The sequence below is a fragment of the Gopherus flavomarginatus genome, chromosome 5 (assembly GCF_025201925.1).
Source record: "Gopherus flavomarginatus isolate rGopFla2 chromosome 5, rGopFla2.mat.asm, whole genome shotgun sequence".
Taxonomy (NCBI): domain Eukaryota; kingdom Metazoa; phylum Chordata; order Testudines; family Testudinidae; genus Gopherus; species Gopherus flavomarginatus.
In genome coordinates this window covers 122,397,668-122,417,811 of record NC_066621.1, presented here as the reverse complement: position 1 = coordinate 122,417,811, position 20,144 = coordinate 122,397,668, and the positions used below count along the sequence as shown (strand labels likewise).

At 42.1% G+C, this 20,144-nt stretch overlaps 1 protein-coding gene across 4 annotated transcripts in view; it reads left to right on the top strand.

Moving 5' to 3' along the window:
• The window catches only part of STON2 (stonin 2), a 111,081-nt gene that overhangs the window by 34,177 nt on the left and 56,760 nt on the right, over positions 1-20,144 (top strand). For 3 of the 4 annotated variants that reach the window (XR_007774431.1, XR_007774430.1, XM_050953231.1), the window contains exon 4: positions 4,592-4,789. Coding sequence is in view for 2 of the 4 variants with exons in the window: in XM_050953231.1 (XP_050809188.1) it covers positions 4,592-4,789 (198 nt within the window). In the remaining 2 variants the exon portion in view is untranslated. Of the gene's footprint in view, positions 1-4,591; positions 4,790-12,587; positions 12,903-20,144 lie in introns of those variants that run through there. The other variant, XM_050953232.1, reaches the window with a different exon arrangement.

The following is a 20,144-nucleotide window of genomic DNA, read 5'->3' as shown; positions in this document are numbered from 1 at the left end:
CTCATAATAAAGGTTGTCTTTATCTGATGAACTGTCAAAAAAAAATAATCGTACTGAACGAATCTGCCCATGCCACAACACCAGGCAAACGCTTGTGATCTTTATGCTGCTAAAATACTTTTTTTTTTTGCTTTTTGTAATCCATCCATAGATGACCAAGAGCAACCAGGTCAGGTGGATTTGTCCCTGGAAAGACAATGCATTTTACGCAATGATACTGAAATCTTTAACAAGTGGCACATTCTGGTTTTTTTTTCTTTTCTTATTTCCTCCTTTTGGTGGAAACAGAGAGAATTTGATTTTTTTCCTCATCATTAGCATAGCCCATTATATTGGTACTGAGGAAGTGGCAAGGCACAACAATAGAACCATCCAAACCCTCTTGTGATGTGTAAATAATCAGAACAATTACATTTGTCGTTTAACAGGCCTTAGCTAACAGGTTCCCAGTTAGATATATCATTGCCATGAGTTTCACTCTTGAATTCAGTGTAGCATAGAAATTAGAGATGAAGGAATCCTTAAGCCTCTTCAGCTGCTTGTAAAAAACAACTCAATTTACTAAGAAAGGTGCCTTGAGAAACCAAGATAGAATATACATACCGGGGAAAAAAAACTAAGTCTCTGAGTGCAAAAATAATGGACTGTCAGTACCCTAGGTGTGATACAGGATGAAGTGCATTATTGGGGCAATTCTGTCAATTGCCTTGCAACACAAGCAAATTCCTGAGAATTTGCACAGCTGACAGATCTCAGCATTACACCTCATGACATTCAGAGTCTGATTTCAAGGAAAGACTGGCTCACTTTGGAGCCCTATGTCAGTGATTATGAGAAGCGTGAGAGCAGTGAGACTGTCTGTAGAGAAGTTGAAACAAGTTGAAGCCTCTGAAGTGAAAAGCTAAACGTTTTGTATTTTCAGATCAATACATAATAGTTGTTTGAACTGATGTTTAACCCATGTAGTCTAGTGTCAATCATTAATTAAAATAACGTATGCCTTGTGGGGTTCTGAGTTTTAATGGTGAGGGACCAGACGAAGGGCTCGTCTGCATGCGGAAATTGACAAGAATAACTATAGAGGAATAAACTATTTTGCAATGGCTATTCTGAAATAACTCCCCATGTGAACACTATTCTGGAATAAAAGTTGCTTTATTCTGGAAAAATTAGTGTGCTTCCTAAGAGAAGTAATTATTTTGCAATAAAATCACCTTGTTCACATAGGAAGGATTCTGAAATAGCTGTTGTGGAATAGCTTATTCCTCAACAACTATTCTGGTCAATTTCCCTGTTTAGACAAGTCCTGATTCTGTAAAATAATGAATGTAACAAGTGAGCCACACTTGAATTATTTAAAGTTGCATCTTTCTGCATTAATCAAAATTAATTTATTTCATTTCTCTGAGTCCTTTTTTTTTTACTGTTAATTTATCTCTAAGGTATTTTAATAAAATGATTAGTCATCTTCTAAGATCAATGTACAAACTACACTTTGCAAAGCTCCTTTCATGTCAGTTGTCCAGGTCACCTATGGAAACCACTCCTAAAAGCCTGTCTGCTATGACTGATGGATATTGTTGTGTGTGTCAAAACAATTTTAGATGAAGTTTCAAGTCTGGCTTCCTAGACACTTCATGCCACATGTAACTCAATTGCTAGGGGAACTCAGAGCTTATAACCATACATTCCTCACCGTTCATTTCTGAGCATCTTCCCATTTTAAAAGGCTTCATCTCTACCCATTAGCCAAGCAGATTTAGCAGTCACACATCTGCAATGATTTTGTTGTGATGTAACTTAAACACTATGCTTGTCGGTCAGTCATGCACAATGGGGAATAGACCGCCTGACATTCTGCTCCACGACCACTGATTTTGATCCAGTCGGGTACCAGTGTAGTAGTCCAGACTTGCATACACACAGGTAGATTGGAATCTGTCCACTAGAGGGCAATGGTGTAGATATAGATATAGATAAGATATATATACGCACTCTTAAAATGATGAGGTTGTGGCACAGTTTGGATAGTTTATCTATATATGCCTCAAGATGTATTCTCTTCATGAGATTCAGTACCTGTGTCCCAATTATAACTAATCTTCTGGAGACTAGAAATATACAGACAGATCCTCTTTTGCTATATCTTCCAACATGCCAGCAAATGAATGGAATCTAATGAGAGCTGAATGTACACTATGGGATGAGGGCATAACCTATGGTTCAGAGATTAGACAACGAATTCCTAAGGGTAGGAATTAGGGTACCCTAAATTTCATATTGATTAGCAGTTGGGGTTATAGCCAACATGCAGTCAGCCTTTTATCTTCTCTATGTAATAAATATAGATGTAATAACTTGAAAAGCAGAAGGTGGGCCAAGATGAAGATTAAAGTCAGAAGCAATAGGTGATCCTAATTAAGAAATGAGAATATAATGCAGTAAAGAAAACTTTCTGAGTTGATGAAAGATAGGCTGGCCTAGGCCAAAGTATTCAGTTCTGTTGTAAGTAACGATTAATTTTCTGTGTCAATCTCTCTCCCTGGAGGAGTGTGCAATATTCTGAGGGCATCCCCTCCATATTCTTGATGATGTCTTTGGAACAACCAAATAAGAGAATCATACCCCAGGGAATTTGGAGCACATTTTATGCCAAGCCCAAAGTATGCAGGTCAGGATTTAGAGAAGTTAGTTCTGTGTGGATACCCACGCAATACAAAAATAAGCATTAGCATTCATAGTTATGTACATTGCTAATGAATCTCTATACCTTGAGTCAAGTTTCTCCCAGCATTCTCACTATCTCTATCAGATGCAGCTCTAGGCTTGTATGAATTTGGAGGTTCTCCATACTCCACAAATCAGATTTAGATTAAAACTATCTGTGTTCTGCTGCTGTAACTGCTCTAACACTACTGTGGACAAAACAAAACAAGTACAATGCATTTTCACTAAAGATGAGTTAATGAGGATGCAGTCATCTCTAGATCAGGTTTAGGCTGGGGCTAGTATTTGGCACTGAAATTTGCCAAGCTGATACAACTTGACCCCAAATGAGCAAAAATCTAATGCAATCAGCTGAGATTGTGATACCTCTACTATCTGGGGCTGAACCAGATCAGGAATATGGGCCATTTCTGGGTTGTATCATCAGGTCAGTTTAATTTTATTTTTATAATCTGTGTAATTTTCATGGTGCAGTAGCCTAATCTGGCTGGTGCTTTTGAGTGGACAGCACTGAAGGAGAATGGTTAATTACATAAAATTGGCCAGGTAGGACCTTCACTGTTATATGACATGGACACTCAGAACTTACCAGCAACAGCAGGAATAGAACTTGGTATGGATCCTCCTCCACCAGAATCACAATGCCCAATTGCTTGAACTACAGGAGAATCTACTCTAGCCCCTGGCAGTATAAGGTCTATGACACATAGTTGAGCAGTTTTGATTCCATCCAGCAGAAGGCACAAATGACACACATTAGCAAATTGAATCGCAATAGGTATTATAAAAATAACTATGTAACTCTGATATCTGAGGAAATGGGAGCTATGTTTATGAAGGGTCAGTATTCCGATTGAGCATAACTTTGCAATAGTTACGGTCTTTCTTGCCAGAGAAAGGTGGCAGATTTTCCTGCTTCTCATGTAACTATATCTACATGTTAATAAAGTTCCAGTCATAGTGTTATCCAGGTGCTGTTCTTAGTGTAGCAGATGTCATGGTTCTTTGTCAAACTGAGAGGGCATATTTAGTGGGGTTTGGAGGGGTCAGGCCTGGTTCTGATACTATTCAATATTTTCATTATTGACTTGGATAATGGAGTGGAGAGTATACTTATAAAATTTACAGATGACACTGAGCTGGAAGGGGTTGCAAGCACTTTGGAGGACAAATTAGAATTCAAAATAACCATGACAAATTGGAGAATTGGTCTGAATTCAACAAAATGAAATTCAATGAAGTGCAAAGTACTTCACTTAGGAAGGAGAAGTCAAATGCACAATTGCAAAATTGGGAATAACTGGCTAGGTAGTAATACTGCTGAAAAGGATCTTAGGGTTATAGCAGATCACAAACTGAATATGAATCAACAGTGTGATGCAGTTAAGAATAAGGCCTACTACTAAGCCAGGGACTTATAGAGCCAGGCCTACTACAAGCTTCCCCACAAGAGCTATGCCAGGGTAATACAATCCTGATTTGCAGCATTCCCTGCTGTTCCAGTCCTGGGCACCTTGTTCTGCCAGTGCATCTCACTCTTGATGACTTGTTATTCTACTCCTGCTTGTCTCCCAGGCAGAGCCAGTCTGTCAGGCTGAATTATACCAAGCAAATGGGGTCCAGGCTGACAATTGTGACCTAAACCAGGAATTGAACATGGCTCTCCAGAGGTTAAAAGGGTTAATGAATTATAACCTGCTGTTACAAAGCCTTCCCCTTCCATGCTAATGAATCACTGGGCTGTCATGCTTCTCTATCCCAAAGATCTTTAGTGCCACTCATGTTCCCCTCCCCCCTCAAATCTGCCCTCCTGCAACTCTGTGTGATCCAGCTCACTAAATTTCTGTTTGTTTCACACATCCAGCCCTTCCATCAGGAGCACCCTGCTGGACTTCTCCCTCCTCAGATTATTCTGAGAGACAACCCCTTGCCTCAGAGAGCAGCTGGACAACCAACTCAGAGGACACCAGCAGCCAAAGCATTGCCCCCTCCTACACAGATTTGCAGTCGATAAATACTGAGGACCTGACCAGTGGTGGGGCTTCTGCAGCAGACTCAGCTGGTAAGACAAACAGCGCTTCTTACGTGTTTCTGTCTCTTCACAGTCTCAACCAAACTCACCTGGTTTGGATCTGTTCAGAACTGAAGTATTCAATTTGGCTCCAGAGCCAGAACAAACTTCACCACCATTTGGATCTACAATTTTGGTTTGGCCCACTATAGAGATGGGAATGAGCCATTAAGTTCAGATGCATATCAAAATATCCTCGAAGTTCAGGTGTGCTTGGCTCAGGCCTATCTCTAGTTAACTGGATGGGATTCAAGAGCTTTTTCACAAGGTACCAAGCTTGCCCAAGCTGATTTCCTGGATCTATCTATCTTTTTCTTTTCTTTTCTTTTACTTCCGTAAATTGCGCTGGGGATGGTGCTACAGGAGTTGAACAGAAAGGAAGCAGCCTGGCTCTGGATAAGAGAGCACTGAACGGTTCTGGGTGCAGAAGGTGTGCTTAATCTTGAAGACTCTAGCTGCTGGACACCATATTCCATTTGTTTGTTTGCCCTCTGGCAGAGGGAAGCCATTTATTTTGGGAATTTTGGGCTCACTTGTTTGCTCTTTTTTTCTTTTCCCAGTAAAGCTAGTTGTTGATGGATTCAAAAGATAAAGGACCACTTCTTCCCACCCCCTTCTAGCTTCTCTCTCCATGCCTGTTCACTGACTTTTCAATAAAGTCACAGCAACTGAGGGGATAGTGAACAGCATTCCATCCCCAGTCCTGGGACTGAGCTGCTGACCTCTCCTTTATGTGGGCAGTACCTCAAGAAAACAGCTGTGGGGAGATGCTCTGTAATTCATCTCATGCCACTGAGGTGAGCTAGGCTAGGCAAAGCCCACTATTTGTGTTTGTAATTATTACAGCTCTCAGGCTCTGGCATGTTTACCTTGGCTATATGCTCTGTAATGCACTGCAGAAAGCCACAAGCTTCTGTGAGAAGTAAGAGTTCAGTTGGAGATTTTCAGCCCAACAGAAGGGTTTCAGTCTCCAGCGTAACTGAGGATAGAAATTCTTGATATTTTACCTGCAGAGGCTGGATCTAACTGCTGTATTGAAAGGAGAACATCTGTGTTTAGGTCCCATCCTGTAAGGTGCTGAGTTCCCTCCTAGCCCCAGTGAAGTCTCTGGGAGTAAAGAACATCAAGCACCTCCCAGGATCACGCCCTTTGGTTAAATACCAGGGTGTGAAAAACTAAAGGAGCCATCTCAGCAGGGTGGTTTGGTCTCTGAGATTTAGCTCTTGGCAGCACATAGCTGCAGGATGGACAGGAGGCAAGGACAATGCAAAAGTAAATTCTCCTCAAGTGCTACTTCAGGAATGTTCATCTTACTATATAACACAGTGAGTTCCCTTTGGAGATAGATATCTGTGCCACATACAACCTGACCCTGCAATTCTGGCAAATAGCTGGTCTCCCAGGATGGATAAATGATATGGGAGAGGTGGATCCGGAGTGGCAGGGAAATCGATGAGGTTTCAGCAGTAGCACAAGCTGCTGTTAGCTGTAACTCATTTCATATGCTCTGGCAGTTAGAGGTATATTATCCTAAATGTGTGTGGGCATGGTGTGTGGAGTTTCCTGCAGGAATGGTCAGGGGTGATTACAGTTCACCCCAAAGACAGGCAGGGTCACACAGCAGACTCGGGGAAAGTTCTCACTCCAAAATGTGAGAATTGCCTTGTTTCTACCTTAATGTGGTATGGCACCTAAAGCCTGGGAAAAACTGAAGAGATGATTTGGGTAAATTGAGGTATGCTGTGCACCAATGATGAGGGGTTTAGATGATCAGTTTTAGCCCCAACTTTTCATTGAGCTACAGGGGGAAAACAGGAAGCAGATTTAATATAAAATAAGGAAAAATGAGGGGATTATCTAGGCAAAATCTCTGGCTTCTCCCACACTGACAATTCATTCTTTTATGCCACTTGGAGTTTAGAGGCTTCTCCTGATTTTCTGACTTTGTCATTTTTTTTTCTGGATTCCTGCCTCCTTTGTTCCTTAATTGGGCCCAAATGTTGTGGGTTGTGGGGCAGGCTTGTTAAGTACTTTCCATCTATTATAGCCCAAACTTCAAGACCATGCCTGCTCATTCCACAAGATCTGTTTTTCCCCCTAATTATGTGAAATTAGTGATGGCTGGGTTGACAGCCCTGAGTACAAAGTCCTCTACTTAGCCCCATAGCAGATATAGGATGGCCAGCAACAGAGTGAGCTTCTCCAATACTGCCCTCCCTAAATATGACTCAGCCCTGCAGGAACTGCTACTAAGGGGGAGGGGAAGTTCAGTTTGCTTTGTTCGTTCTGCCCTTGGCCTCTCAGATTGACAATTGAGATACTGGATTTTGTGACATGGACACCTGTCTGCTGAACTGTGATTCCCAACTCATGTAAGCCACCTAATGGTGCTGTGTAAACCAACCTGGATTTGAAGTAGTCAGCTAGACTAAAAATTTTCAGTGAGCTTTGGGCCAGATTTTCAAGTGCTCAGTATGCACAATCAAGGCCAGAAGTCAGCTCCAATTTGGCCACTTACAATTTTTTCAGCAGTGCTCAGTACCCAGCAGCTCGCATTGTGACACTGATGGCCAGATTGTCAGAAGAGCTCCATGCTGAGCTCTTCTGAACGTCTGGCTACTGATTTTGGTGCCTAACTGGCAGCTGAACTCTTAGACGTCTGGCCCCTAATGAAGAGAGGCTCTGAAGTGTGTGCAATTTTAACTAAAGTTGTGATGTTAAAGCAGGTTTGTGAAAGTGGTTGGTTTTGTGTGTAGACCAGAGGTCGGCAACCTTTCGGAAGTGGTGTGCCGAGTCTTCATTTATTCTCTCTAATTTAAGGTTTCGTGTGCCAGTAATACATTTTAATGTTTTTAGAAGGTTTCTTTCTATAAGTCTATAATATTGAACTAAACTATTGTTATAAGTAAAGTAAATAAGGTTTTTAAAATGTTTAAGAAGCTTCCTTTAAAATTAAATTAAAATGCAGAGCCCTCCGGACCGGTGGCCAGGACCCAGGCAGTGTGAGTGCCACTGTAAATCAGCTTGCGTGCCACCATCATGCCATAGGTTGCCTACCCCTGGTGTAGATATTCATGCTTGGGTTTAAACTTGGCTTACATTGGTTTAACTTGCCATTATCCTCCAGCAGGGGCTATTTCTGAGATGCAAGGGCTCAGCCTTCCCCTCCCATGTTTGCCTTTCCCATCTCAGGACAGCTCATTATTAGGTTTGGTGAGTCTTTTCACTTCAGATGAATGTGATTGTTCTGTTCTCAGGGCAGAGCTCAGTGGTGGCGGCAGAGAAGAAAAAGAAAACCCTTCTCACATGAATATATGGATTTAAAATTTGTTCTAGCTTCAGGTCTTCAATGCCATGAAACCAAAGATTAATTTGGCCCAGAAATTTATGTGTATGTGTGAGAAATGCTATGGTTAAATCTGCTTTGAAAATAAAATATCAATAGCACAGGAAAAATGAGCAAGAGAGTCTGTATCCATGTATTCCCCAGAGTTGAGTAAATTTTACCAGTTCTCTGATTGGTGGAGAGAACAGCCTATTCAGCGTCATCCTGTCTCTTGATGCCCGCTGAGAGAAAGAACCTGCCCAGAAGGGCTAGGTGAACCTGCATCTGACTTTTGTTCCTAAACAAGGCCATGACCACACTACAAACTTTGGTCGATGCAAGTTACATGGGCATAAACCCACCACAGTTAGCACATTGCTTGTGTGTGTGCATATTTTGCTCCTTGTGCCAGCAGTGCACATACTCATCAGGAGTGCTTGTACAATTGCACAGGGCAGTGCACCATGGGTAGGTTTCCCATAAGGTTACCAAGCCTCCAGGATTGTCCTGGAGTCTCCAGGAATTAAGGGTTAATCTTTAATTAAAGATTATGTCACGTGATGAAACCTGCAGGCTTATGTACAACCAAAATTGGCAACCCTATTATCCCAGTGTGCAATCCGCTACCATTCAGTACACTGTCCTTTTTGAAGTTTTGGCATTGCAATGAGGGCGGCCATCATGTCCCTCGGCCTGCACCGCTTCCTGCAGCCCCCACTGGCCTGGAGCGGCGAACCGTGGCCACTGGGAGCTGTGATTGGCCGAACCTGTGGACACGGCAGGTAAACAAACCAGCCCGGCCCCCCAGGGGCTTTTCTTGAACAAGCGGCTGCCCTAGTTTGAGAACCACTGGTCTACAGCATCTGGGTTTGCTGCCAGAGAAACCTCATTATGACCCAGTGCATCTCTGTTTCCTTTTCCTGCCTGGACTCCTGGGCCTTTCTCCTTTCCGCGCTTTCCTTCTCCAGGCTTTTTCACAATGTTCATCCTCCGGGCACTGTGCTCAGGGTCCAGTGCAGCACTGGCTTGCAGGATCTCATTGAACATGTCATTCCGAGTCCTCTTCTTTCTCCTTCTTCTCTGGCTCAGGGATTCCGTGGGTGTGGAGGGGCCGCAATGGCAGCAGCTGCAGCTAAAACACACAGCTATACCATTGTCCGTATAGTCACAACAGAAAGTGAAAGTTAAGATTCAGAACTCCCTTCCCTTGCTACCCTAAAGTTTTAAACCAGACATGCCTATTGAACTTCTGCTTGGGAGTTCTTGTGCACAGCATCACTCAGAATGCTAGCCATGAATAGTATGGCCCGCCAAAGGTGAGGGAAATGAGAAGGGAATTGCTCAGTAGAATCAAACTATGAGTATAGGGCAATGTCACTGAATACTGGCACCATTTTTCATAGATGATGGGATTTTTATCTCACTCCTGAGGGTAACAAAGGTGCAGAGACCAGAGTTATCATGGACTGGCATGGGAAAGTGTCCTACTATTGAGGAAAAAATAAGACTGCCATCCCTAGAAATCTTTGGGAGAGGATAGCAGAGTACTTCCATGAATGTTTTATCGAGCATTCTCAGGAGGATTCAAGAGAATAAGAGGAACTTAATTAATGTGATGAGGTTTGGAGTTCAATTCCTGACTGGGGAAAGGAATTTATCGGAGTCACTCACATTTTTTATTATCTTCATTACTATTTATTTCTATGGTGGTCAGGAATGATTTTAGACTTGGTTTCCCTTTTAATTCTATTCACGTGTGTGCTCACTCATGCTCACAGGCTCAGTGGCACTCAAAATAAGAATAAATCACTGTATTCAGACAGTAAAATTCTAACCTCCCTGGCTGTAATCTCATGTTGGAATCTCCTTGTTGATTGAAATCTGATCTTTGGAGAATGTTTAAGTAGGTTTGTGCACGTACAGACACCTATTGGCTCGAGCCCTGAGGATTGCTGATAGTTATCACAAGTCGAGGCTCAGTAATGGAATGGAAATTACAAAGTTCACTGCTATAATTTCCAGAAATGTCCTGAAGCTGATTTTGAAGCAGTGATATAGTTTAATACAAGTGTGAGTGGCCTAAATACAGAAAATTAACGTTTGTGTATCTTCTGTGTTCCATACGAAGTGCAAAAAGCTGGAAACTAGAATGCTAGAAGGACAGTGGCACTATCAAAGCAGACCTGGTAATATAGGACAGAACATACAAAGTTGGTGGCTTAAGGTTAGGTGTCATGATTATTATGTAAGGTACTGTTCATGTGTGACCCTTAGTTAGTTCTCCCATAGCTGTTTTGGCTCTGTGGGGCTGGCAGTAGTAAAAACTGAATGTTGTCTGTAAATGCAACTCAGACACACAGGGAGTACATATGCAGAATAGTCAGAGCCATTTTTATATAGTCCATTTTCCACAATCACTTTTTAAAGGAGCAGTGTCGCAATTTAATATAAATCCTATTTTATGGAAATTTGTTATGACATCAGCACAGAGTTATCTGCAGTGGTGAGTGCACTGCTCTCACAAGGAAGATGTAGCATGAAGAGAGAGTGGTGATTCTGAAGAAAACTGAAATAAAATTAGTGTTATTATTTAGGTACCAGCAGTGTGCTTGGCTTTGTTCACTAAAACCTATAGGGAACCACAGTTCTGTGCGCTGAAAAGCCTACTGGCTGAATGCTCAGTCAGTGCAAAAGTCACAAGGATACCTATGGGGCAGTGAATTGTCACGCATTTGTGTGCTTCATGTTAGGAGTGACTATTCAGGAAAAATGTGAATGAAGAGAGATGAATGCCGTGCACAGTAGTACAAAGGGTGTTCCAGGTTTATGGGCCAGCAAAACAGAGCAGACAACTGAAGGGTATTTGTTTGACATGCCAGCCTACATATTAGCTTCACTGCACGGCAAGTCAGAGTTCTCCCTGTATTGTACAGAGTGTTGGCTCTGAAAGTGGGACATTAGGTTCCCCCAGGATGCTTTGCAGCACTTTCTCTGTATCAAGGCATTCTCTAGCCTTGCAGAATTAGGATCTGGTTGGGAAAGTTTACACAAAAGAGGTAAGGGGCTCTGTGGGAGGCTTTGCTCTCATTAACCCATCTTGCCTCCTCCCCTTGGATTGATTTGTTTATACAGGCTTGGTTGCCTCCAGCAACACATTATTAGTGTGAACTTTCATGTATCCTTGGAGACCTGAAGATTTCTCTGCAAACCTTTTGAATTCTTAGTCTCCGTGGAGGGTGAAATGAGCAGGCATTTCAGTCTACAGATACAGTTGCTCTGGATTTTCTTACCCCTTTATGTGAATATCTTAAAGCCAAGTTGGTACATCTCCCCAGCAGCCAATGTAACGGAACCCCCAACCTCCACCATTTCCTCTCTCAGCCTCTGTCAGCAAGACACCAGCCATTGACCCCAGCCATTGACACTATCTAGTTAAACAACATTAAATGCCCTAACTGAGACCAAGAAGCATGCCACACTTAGCTAAGAGGATGCCGGCAATGCAGTGAGCTTGCCTCCTCTGTGCATGGCTCACTCAGGTTTACTCCCTGCTGATTGGACTCTCCTTCAGATTGCCTCAGCTCAGTTTGAAATTGCAGGTTTCAGAGTCCTTTTTTTAGCTCCTCTTTACATTTTGTGTCCTCATCTTGTCTATACCCAGCATGGATTAAACATCCTGGAAATACCCTGATTTCCTGTCTAGCAATAGTTGCTTGAGTGTCCAGGAACAGAATGGACCATGAGGACTGAACTCCCCTGCAGGTGGTTTTTGGCAGGTCAAAGGTGAGACACATTGGCAGACAGCGGTGTTGCAGCAATGGTGGAAGTGCAAACGAGTATTTTAATAACCACTGAGCAGGGTCAGATGGTATAGTGGTTAAAACACCCCAACAGCCCCTGTACATTACCATTACTGTTCCAGGAGCTGTAATTTTATGGGGGGAAATATATACACAGCCTCTTTGTTTAGTATGACTCCCTTACAGCAGGCACTCCATGCACCAAGAGAGCTAGAAGCTGAAATGCCATCCTCTGTCGACTCCACAGTGCACTCTTTCCTTGCTTGTACTAACTTAGGGCTCTGTGTAGATTACATTACAACCGCTCAGCGAAGCAGAGGTGATGCTGAACTCAGCTATCTTTTTGAGACTGTCTCTAATGCAGACTTGCTGGCCTGTTGATCATTGCACCTCCTGCAAGATGTACTTACAACAAGCCACTGTATCATGTATCAGACAGGTTGCCATTATGAACGCCTATTGTCCCCAGCCCTGTCCTCCTTCCTTCCTCCTGGCTATTTTCTGCTGATGAGGGAAGGGGAGGAGAGAGGGAGTGCTAGGGATGGGGGTGGGTTTGTTCTGTGCAGTGCCATGATTGACAGTCCAGCTGCATCCACAGAACAAAACCAGTTTGTCTTGCATATCTAAACAACCAAAGGCTGAACTAATGGAACAAACAGGTGTGAGGAGGGGAAGGAAGGGGGTGCCACACTCAGGCAATAGCTCGCTGTCTATGCTGGTAAAAAGAAAATCAGGTCAGTTTGAACTGACACATTCCTTACAAAGTGGGAGGGAGAGAAGCTGCTGGAGGCCTTCTTCAGTGAGGGAAGGTGTTCAAGATTAAACCCTAGTTTAAAAGTGGATTCCAAGTCAGATGCCATGTGACCAGATTGCCTGCAATCTTTCTGGCATGCACCTGGAAACCTCAGCACAGATGCCTTTTGATTTCTGCTTCAGCACAGGGAGGAAATGAGAGAAAAGACAATAAGAGAGTGGACAGGTAGGATACATTCTTTTTTCACAGCGTGCTGAAGTGGATGCAGCAAATGGCGTTGTGACAGATGAGGTCATGCTTGTTCATCTGTCTTATTGAGAAGTCATAAAATTGAGGTTGTGAGCATGGTGGCTTTTAAAGATCACATGGTGCTTTTTGCAGAATAAGGGTACTAAGCAATGGCTTCCCAGTGAAATTCCATTTCAGATAGTTGCATAGGATACTCTTTTCCTAAAAGCCCTGGTAGTTTCATTGGGATTGAGGGGAAATGTGTTTTTTTCACTCGCTGTCCTCTGCTATTGCATGTGCTGTTAAACAGCTCCTGCATCCTGTCCCAGAGATGGCTGCATGTCGGTAGTGGGTGTAGTTATCTGTTTGTGATTCAATTAGAAACATCTGTAAAGTGCTTTGGGATCCTTTAGGGTGCAAAAAGCCATAATATATGTTGATAAGATCATTTGTGTTCCTCCCAAACCATTGGCTGCAAACATTTGCTACATACTCTGATGTTATGCTGTTAAATTATCAGGACAGTCCCAAAGCCTATCTATTGCACAAGCTGCCCTGAAGCACCATTTTGCGAGGTACTGTATAAAAGCGTGTGTGTGTTTCACCTGGATTTCTAGAATCCTACAGGATGGCTTGTTGTGCTGTAGTGCTTGATCGAAGCTCCACTGTTTACATATAATGCAAAGATGTCCTGGTTAAAGAAATATTTATTCACTTAATATCCACTAACTAGCTGCATTTTAAAAATATTTAATTTTGCCTGAGAAGTTCCTTCCTTCCCCACCTCAAGTTTGTCTCTGTCCTCTCATTTTTATTTCCTTTCTGGGGTGTCACATTCCCGCTCCCCATCCCACAAAATAACAGGGACCATCTCTCCAGTTCAGAATGGCTTGAGAGACTGCAGCTGGGTGATGCAAGGAGCCATCATCCACTCCCTAAAGGATGACCATGTTGCCTCTTTAGCCCTTCTGACCTCTAGCGACACAGGGTGATGGAACTGACTATTCCCTAGATGGTGATGCTAAACACTGCCCCAAAGTAGTGCAAATATATATATTTCTTTTTGCTTAGGAACTTGAGAGCTATTCTATTTATGGTGTTTAAATATTAGTCAGTAATTAATTAAAGGGATACTATCAAAATAAAAAAGCTATATGCTGTTTATATTAATGAAACAACTTTTGCTACAGAAATGGAAAGTGTACAAAAATGTAATTTAATTTTCACCGCTCATGATATATTTTTGCACTTCACTGAAGGATGCAATTAGGCTGGCAATTTTTTAGTCAGTCTCACTCTCTAGTTTTTGTGCTCTAGCCTAAAACAATTTGATTATTGTGTTTGGGTTTCCAGCATTGCAGGAGGACATATAAGTAATAAGAATAATCATTGTCTTTTCTTATTTTGTCTTTTCTTATTTTTTAAACCATGAAATCATTTCTGTTACCAAACCTTCTGTTCTACAAACCCTAATGGCATGATTCTAATCCCACTGAAACTGGTGTGAATTTGGAGTAACTCTATTGAAGTAGATGGAATTATATTAGATGTAATTGAGCTCAGAATCAGGCCCTAAATGTTGTGATTAAAGTGCTTCACAGAGCTCCTTCAGCAGGGCCCAGAGAATATTACTAAGATTGCTGAAATTGCACCAAAAATTTAGCAATGCTGAAGTTAAAGCCTAGAGTGGGCTATTGTACCATTTCTAATCTTAATCCACTGAAGTTTTGGGAAAGTAGATAATCCTCACTCTTTCACTACCACCTCCTCAAAGAGCTGAGAATGCCAAACATCACCTAGGTGCCTGTGGACTTTGTTTTGAGATGGAAACTATCAACTTGAAAATCACATATCTGTCTGGAAAACTTTACATACTATAATTGAGTATGTTTACTTGGTGCGTTTGAGAGTACTTTGTGTGTAGTCAGTCAGTTTCGCCTGTTTGTGTCAGTCTGTAGCACAAGAGCAAAGACAAGCACATTAAAAGACAGGAAAATGTGGTTATGAGTGCACAAAAATTGCTGGGGGGATGGAGGGGTTCTAATGCATAGGTGTCATATATGACTGCTCTTTTAAATTTTGAATTGACTTTCAAGTTGACATCCTTATAATGTGATGGGAATGGAGGTCAGTGTTTGCTTAACATGCTGATTCTGATGAAGGGGGAGAATTAACTTTCAAGAGGGTTTAGGCATTGGACTGAGATTCTGGAGATTCAGATTCTGTTTCCTGCTCTGCCACAGACTTTCTTTGTGATGATGGGCAGATCACTTAATCTCCATGTTTCTCAGTTCACCGTCTGTAAAATGGGGATGATAATAATTCCCTAGCCTTCAAGACTATTGTGAGGATAGAGTCATTCATCTTTGTGAGCTGCTCTGATGCCATGCTGATACACGCCATAGAAAAGTGTGTAAAATAAATAACACGTTACCTTGTAGCTTCTGCTGCAGAAGTTTCTGTATTGAAGTAGTAGCACAGGAGGGGCTGCAGCTTTGTGAAAGCTTTGGAACACAAGGGATTGCTTTATCAATCAGGTTTATGATGACTCTCTCCTCTCTAGACAAACTTGTTAACCTGCTTATGAATTTTAAAGCACATCAAACGTAGTCTGGGTTTGAAATTATCATCCACTATGTCCTTCCTGAAAACGCAGAACTGCCCCTCCTTCTCAAGAGCTGGGGAGCACTTTGTTAATAAGCTTGACTAAACAAGTCTTTATTAAACTGTTCATGTTGCTGGGTTGGGGGATTTATTTGTCCCCATTCAGACCGTGACCTGGATGAATCAACTGTAATGCCCAAGATCTGAAAAGATCTCTATAGTCGTAACTGCAATTAGCAGCTCAGCAGCTTGTTTCCTGGGGCAGGAGAAGGCCTTGGGGTTTCCTGGTGTGTAACTAAATGTCACTCACTTTGAGTGTCAATCAAGTAATTCAGCAGCATGTGATTTCTCCAGTAAATCCCCAGTCCCATGAAAATGAATGGAAGTTTAGGATGGTACTTGGGCCATCGTGTTCATTATGTCCGCTTAGTAACCTGTGGTCTCTCTGTGGCACCTCTTTATGAACTGATACCACAGCCTCTATGTCATGACTGTCACTCACATTGCTTTTATTTACATACTACAAGAGAGCAGGGAAAAGTAGTGGGCCAAAATCTCATTTCTCATTGGTGTAAGGGAACCAGCTGTGGTCCAGAGAAGAAACTTAGTTTCTCTCAGCCACTAGCATTAGCATTCTTCCAGAAACTTTTGTCCAAATATAGTTCATCTCTCTTTTGATGGGGTGACACATTTACAAGGGGCATGTGTTCCCACTATACCATGTTACACTATATATTGGCCTTTGATAAAAAGTCATCTCCAAATTGAAGTTAAAGGAACACACCAATTATTTTACCTAGTATCAAAACAAAACATGAAATTTCAGTCTAGCACCTAGGTGATGCATTATTCTCTTCAAACTGGCGAATAAGATTCCAAGCTTATTTCTTGTAGGTTTACACCTGGCTTCCTGTGTAGTGCACTGACTCACGATGTAGACAAGCCCTTAGTTCAGCAGTGACCATGGGGAGTGCCTGATTTTGCTTAAGAGCAAACTTCTAGGTAAGCTGATCACGAAGCAGTGTTCATAGCCTCTGATTGGAGTTTGGTCCAGTCCAGGTCTCCTCTTCTGCAAGGATGGTGGTTGTAACATGAAGAATTGTTAGTTGGCCCTAAATCGGGTGTGAATGAGAATGAGGGCGTTCTGATGGATCATGGAGGATACTAGGTTGGGAATGAATTTATGAAAATTTGGAGAGCCCAAGGAAACCCTCAGCAAACCTTTCCTGCTACTGAGAATCTACTAAGCTGTGGAGTAGTCTCCCAAGAGAAGTGATGAAAGCTACATCACCAAGGATATTTAAAACTAGATCTGACAAAACGTTGGGGAGCATATGGACCAATCCTGTTCTAGCCCATAGGGGGTGGACTAGATATCTACCCAACAGCTCTCCTTCATCTCCAATTGTGTATTTCTAAAATGTGTAACAAACTTCTCCTCTTCAAGGGATGAAAGGGTTAATACTATCTGGGTGAAAATCTCTGCTTCCTGTGAAGTGAGTTTCCCAGGGCCTGTTAGTGACATCCCTGCACACCTAATGGGGGTGGGAGCTTAGTCTCAATGGCCGAATTAATTATGAGCTCTAATTGGTGACAAGAAACAAAGGAAAGAGGCTTGGGGAAGCTGATCTCATCTCTCTGGCCTCCTTGCTTTACTGTCTCAGCCATAAAGATGGGAACCAGGAACAGCAGGCAGAAAATTCTGTCAAAAGGCTTTCTGTGGGTGCATGAAGGATTGGGCAGGGGATGGAGGGGGGGGTGTGAAGGGGCTGAGTGGAAAGAGTGAGAAATAGATCGATTACGTTTGTTTAGGAAGTCAGGGCTTCAGGCTGGAATTTTCATTCTTCCTAGCTACAAGGTTGGTTTAAGCCACGCACTTGGTTGTAAAAGTTTTGTTTAAGCAATTTACCCTCTGATCCTCTACCTTGTTCTGCCCTGACCTCAACCTGCCACAAGCAGGTTACAGTCTCTGTTATATAGGAGGCTGTTTTTCTTCTAGCACTTACAGGTAGAGAAAATCCAGTCTGCTACATGAAAGTGATTGCTGAGGGAAATGCAGGGGAGAAGGGACTGAGAAGAGGTGTGCATCAGGGGTCTTGTGATTAAGAGGCAGACTTGAGAGTTAGGAAGTGTAAATCCCAGATCTGCTACTCACTCACCGTGTAATCGTGGCCAAGTCACTTAGGCTAAAATTTTCAAAAAACTAATTCTAGGTGCCTCAGTATTTGATTGCCCAACTTGAGAAACCCAGAGCTTGATTTTCAGAGGTGCAGAACTGAAATTGGTGGGAGCTGAAGGCGCTAAGCACCTATGCAAATTGGGCTGTAAGGTATCTCAAGTTGGACTTGCAAAATTCATAAACACTTTTGAAAATGTTGGTTTTAACCTTTCTCTGCTTTAATTTCCCCATATGTAAAAAGCGATAGTTACACTTCCCTACCTCAGAGACTTAATTAATATTTGTAAAGAATGTTGAGTTCCCTGAATGGAAGGTGTGAAGAACTGCAAAGTATTAGTGTTCTTATTGCTATTGTTGCTAAGAATATTATATTGAAATTTGAGCTTGAATCCACACATCTCATAATAATATACATTCAAGCTAGTGGACTGGGGAAAGAAATCTAGATTAATAAATTCATGAATTGCATGACCAGATCATCTAGTTGTGATCATCTAGTCTGACCTCCTATGTAACACAGGCCATAGAACTTCCCCAAAATAAAACAAACTAATTTAGTTTAAATGACACAGGTCATGCTAGAACCTTCAAGGCCAAATTTTCTAACACAACCCCTGTTTTCCCAGAAGACTTAGTGATTTCTGCTGTACTCTGCCATGCAGGAGGCTTGGGTTTGGATTTTGGTCCCAGTCTCCCTTGCTGGAGCAGGGAATACAGTGGAGACTGTGTCCTTTGCCCTTGAAAGGATAGGAACAACAGCCATCATCCCTCTGGCAGATCTTAGTAATGTTCATAGGGACATGAAGACATCATGACCTATCCTTGCTATGAGGAGAGTGGTTATGATGGACAAAGGTAAGAGAAACTGTAGGGATCCTCTGGGATCCCCCAGGAGGGGAAACCACCTATTTTTAATATTTATATTGCAGTAACACTTACAGGCCAACCAGGTCAGGGCCACATTGACTATAGAGACATATACAAGGAAATGACAATCCTTGCCCCACATAGATTACAGTATAAAAGACAATACATGATTTTCCAATTCCCGCCTTGAAATAAGGGGCTCCACCTCTTCAACACTCATGCACTCACTGGCAATTTTCCAGAAGTCAGAGGGTTTTGGAGAGTAATTCAGAATTCTCCTGTTTGTGTTATTTGGATTAAACTTCTTTATAAAGTTGCTTCTTGTTTTTCTAACTCTCCCCTCAGAGTCTTCATAACTTACTCCAAACACCACAGATTGTTTCCTGCAAAATGCATCTTCCCTGGGGAATTCCCTTTGTGCTGGGAACTATAGCTCATGATGCTAGTTCCTAGCATGATATCACAAGACCCCTCTCTGCAGAGAGGAGGCAGCACATACCGTGAAATGCCCCAAAGTCCAATTTTCATCTTTCTGCGGATATTATCTTTATTTTTTGTGGACTTCTATTAACTACCTCATAGATATCTTTATCCAACTTTTTGTTATCAATCAGTGGAGGGAATAGCCAGTCTTATGTGGGAGGAGAATGGGTCTGTTGCGGTGTGTGTGTGTGCACGCATTCGCTGCATCTCCCAGGTCTTGGGGTGGTCCTGGGCAAGGAAGTCTCATTGATTGATTCTTTCATCCGGCCCATCCACTCCCAAAATGGATTACTGCTAACCTCTTCTATGTAGAGTTGAGCAAATTTTTTTCAATTAACAGATTTTTCATCAAAAATGCATTTTTGGTGCTCTAAAACTGTTCATAAATTCAGGACAAATTCAATGACTAGTTTGGCTGAGAAAAATCTAAAATAATTTCTAACAGTTCAAAAAAGAACTAGATAAGTTCATGGCGGATAGGTCCAATGGCTATTAGCCAGAATGGGTAGGGATGGTGTCCATAGCCTCTGTTTGCCAGAAGCTGGGAATGGGCAACGGGATGGTTCACTTGATGATTACCTGTTCTGTTCATTCCCTCTGGGGCATCTGGCATTGGCCACTGTCAGAAGACAGGATACTGGGTGAGATGGACCTTTGGTCTGACCTCGTATGGCTGTTCTTATGAAAAAGTTCATGTTTCATTTTGACTTTTTGTTTGAAAATAGTGTTTTAAATTCAAATTTGGCCAATTTTTTTGTAAGCAGAAAAACACCCACATAGGGACAAACTGAAAAAATTATTTTGAATCAACCCAAAACATTTTGGTTGATTTTAAATCCCTTTTTAAAGTTTTCAGTTTGACAAAAAAATTAAAAAATGGTTTCAGTTATTAGCCACTTGGATTTTTTTTTTCAGTTTGGTCCCCAAACCCAAAATCTGTTATTTGCTCACTCTACCTGAGTCATTAATGTAGCCCTCTAGTGGGGCAGCCTGCTTTACTCCAGCAGGTGATTGCAGTCAGGTCTACTGCCTGCTGTTCTCATTTGAAATTTTTTGGACCCTCCTCATCACCCTTGTCCTACTCATTGTTGCTTCATCTGGTCCAT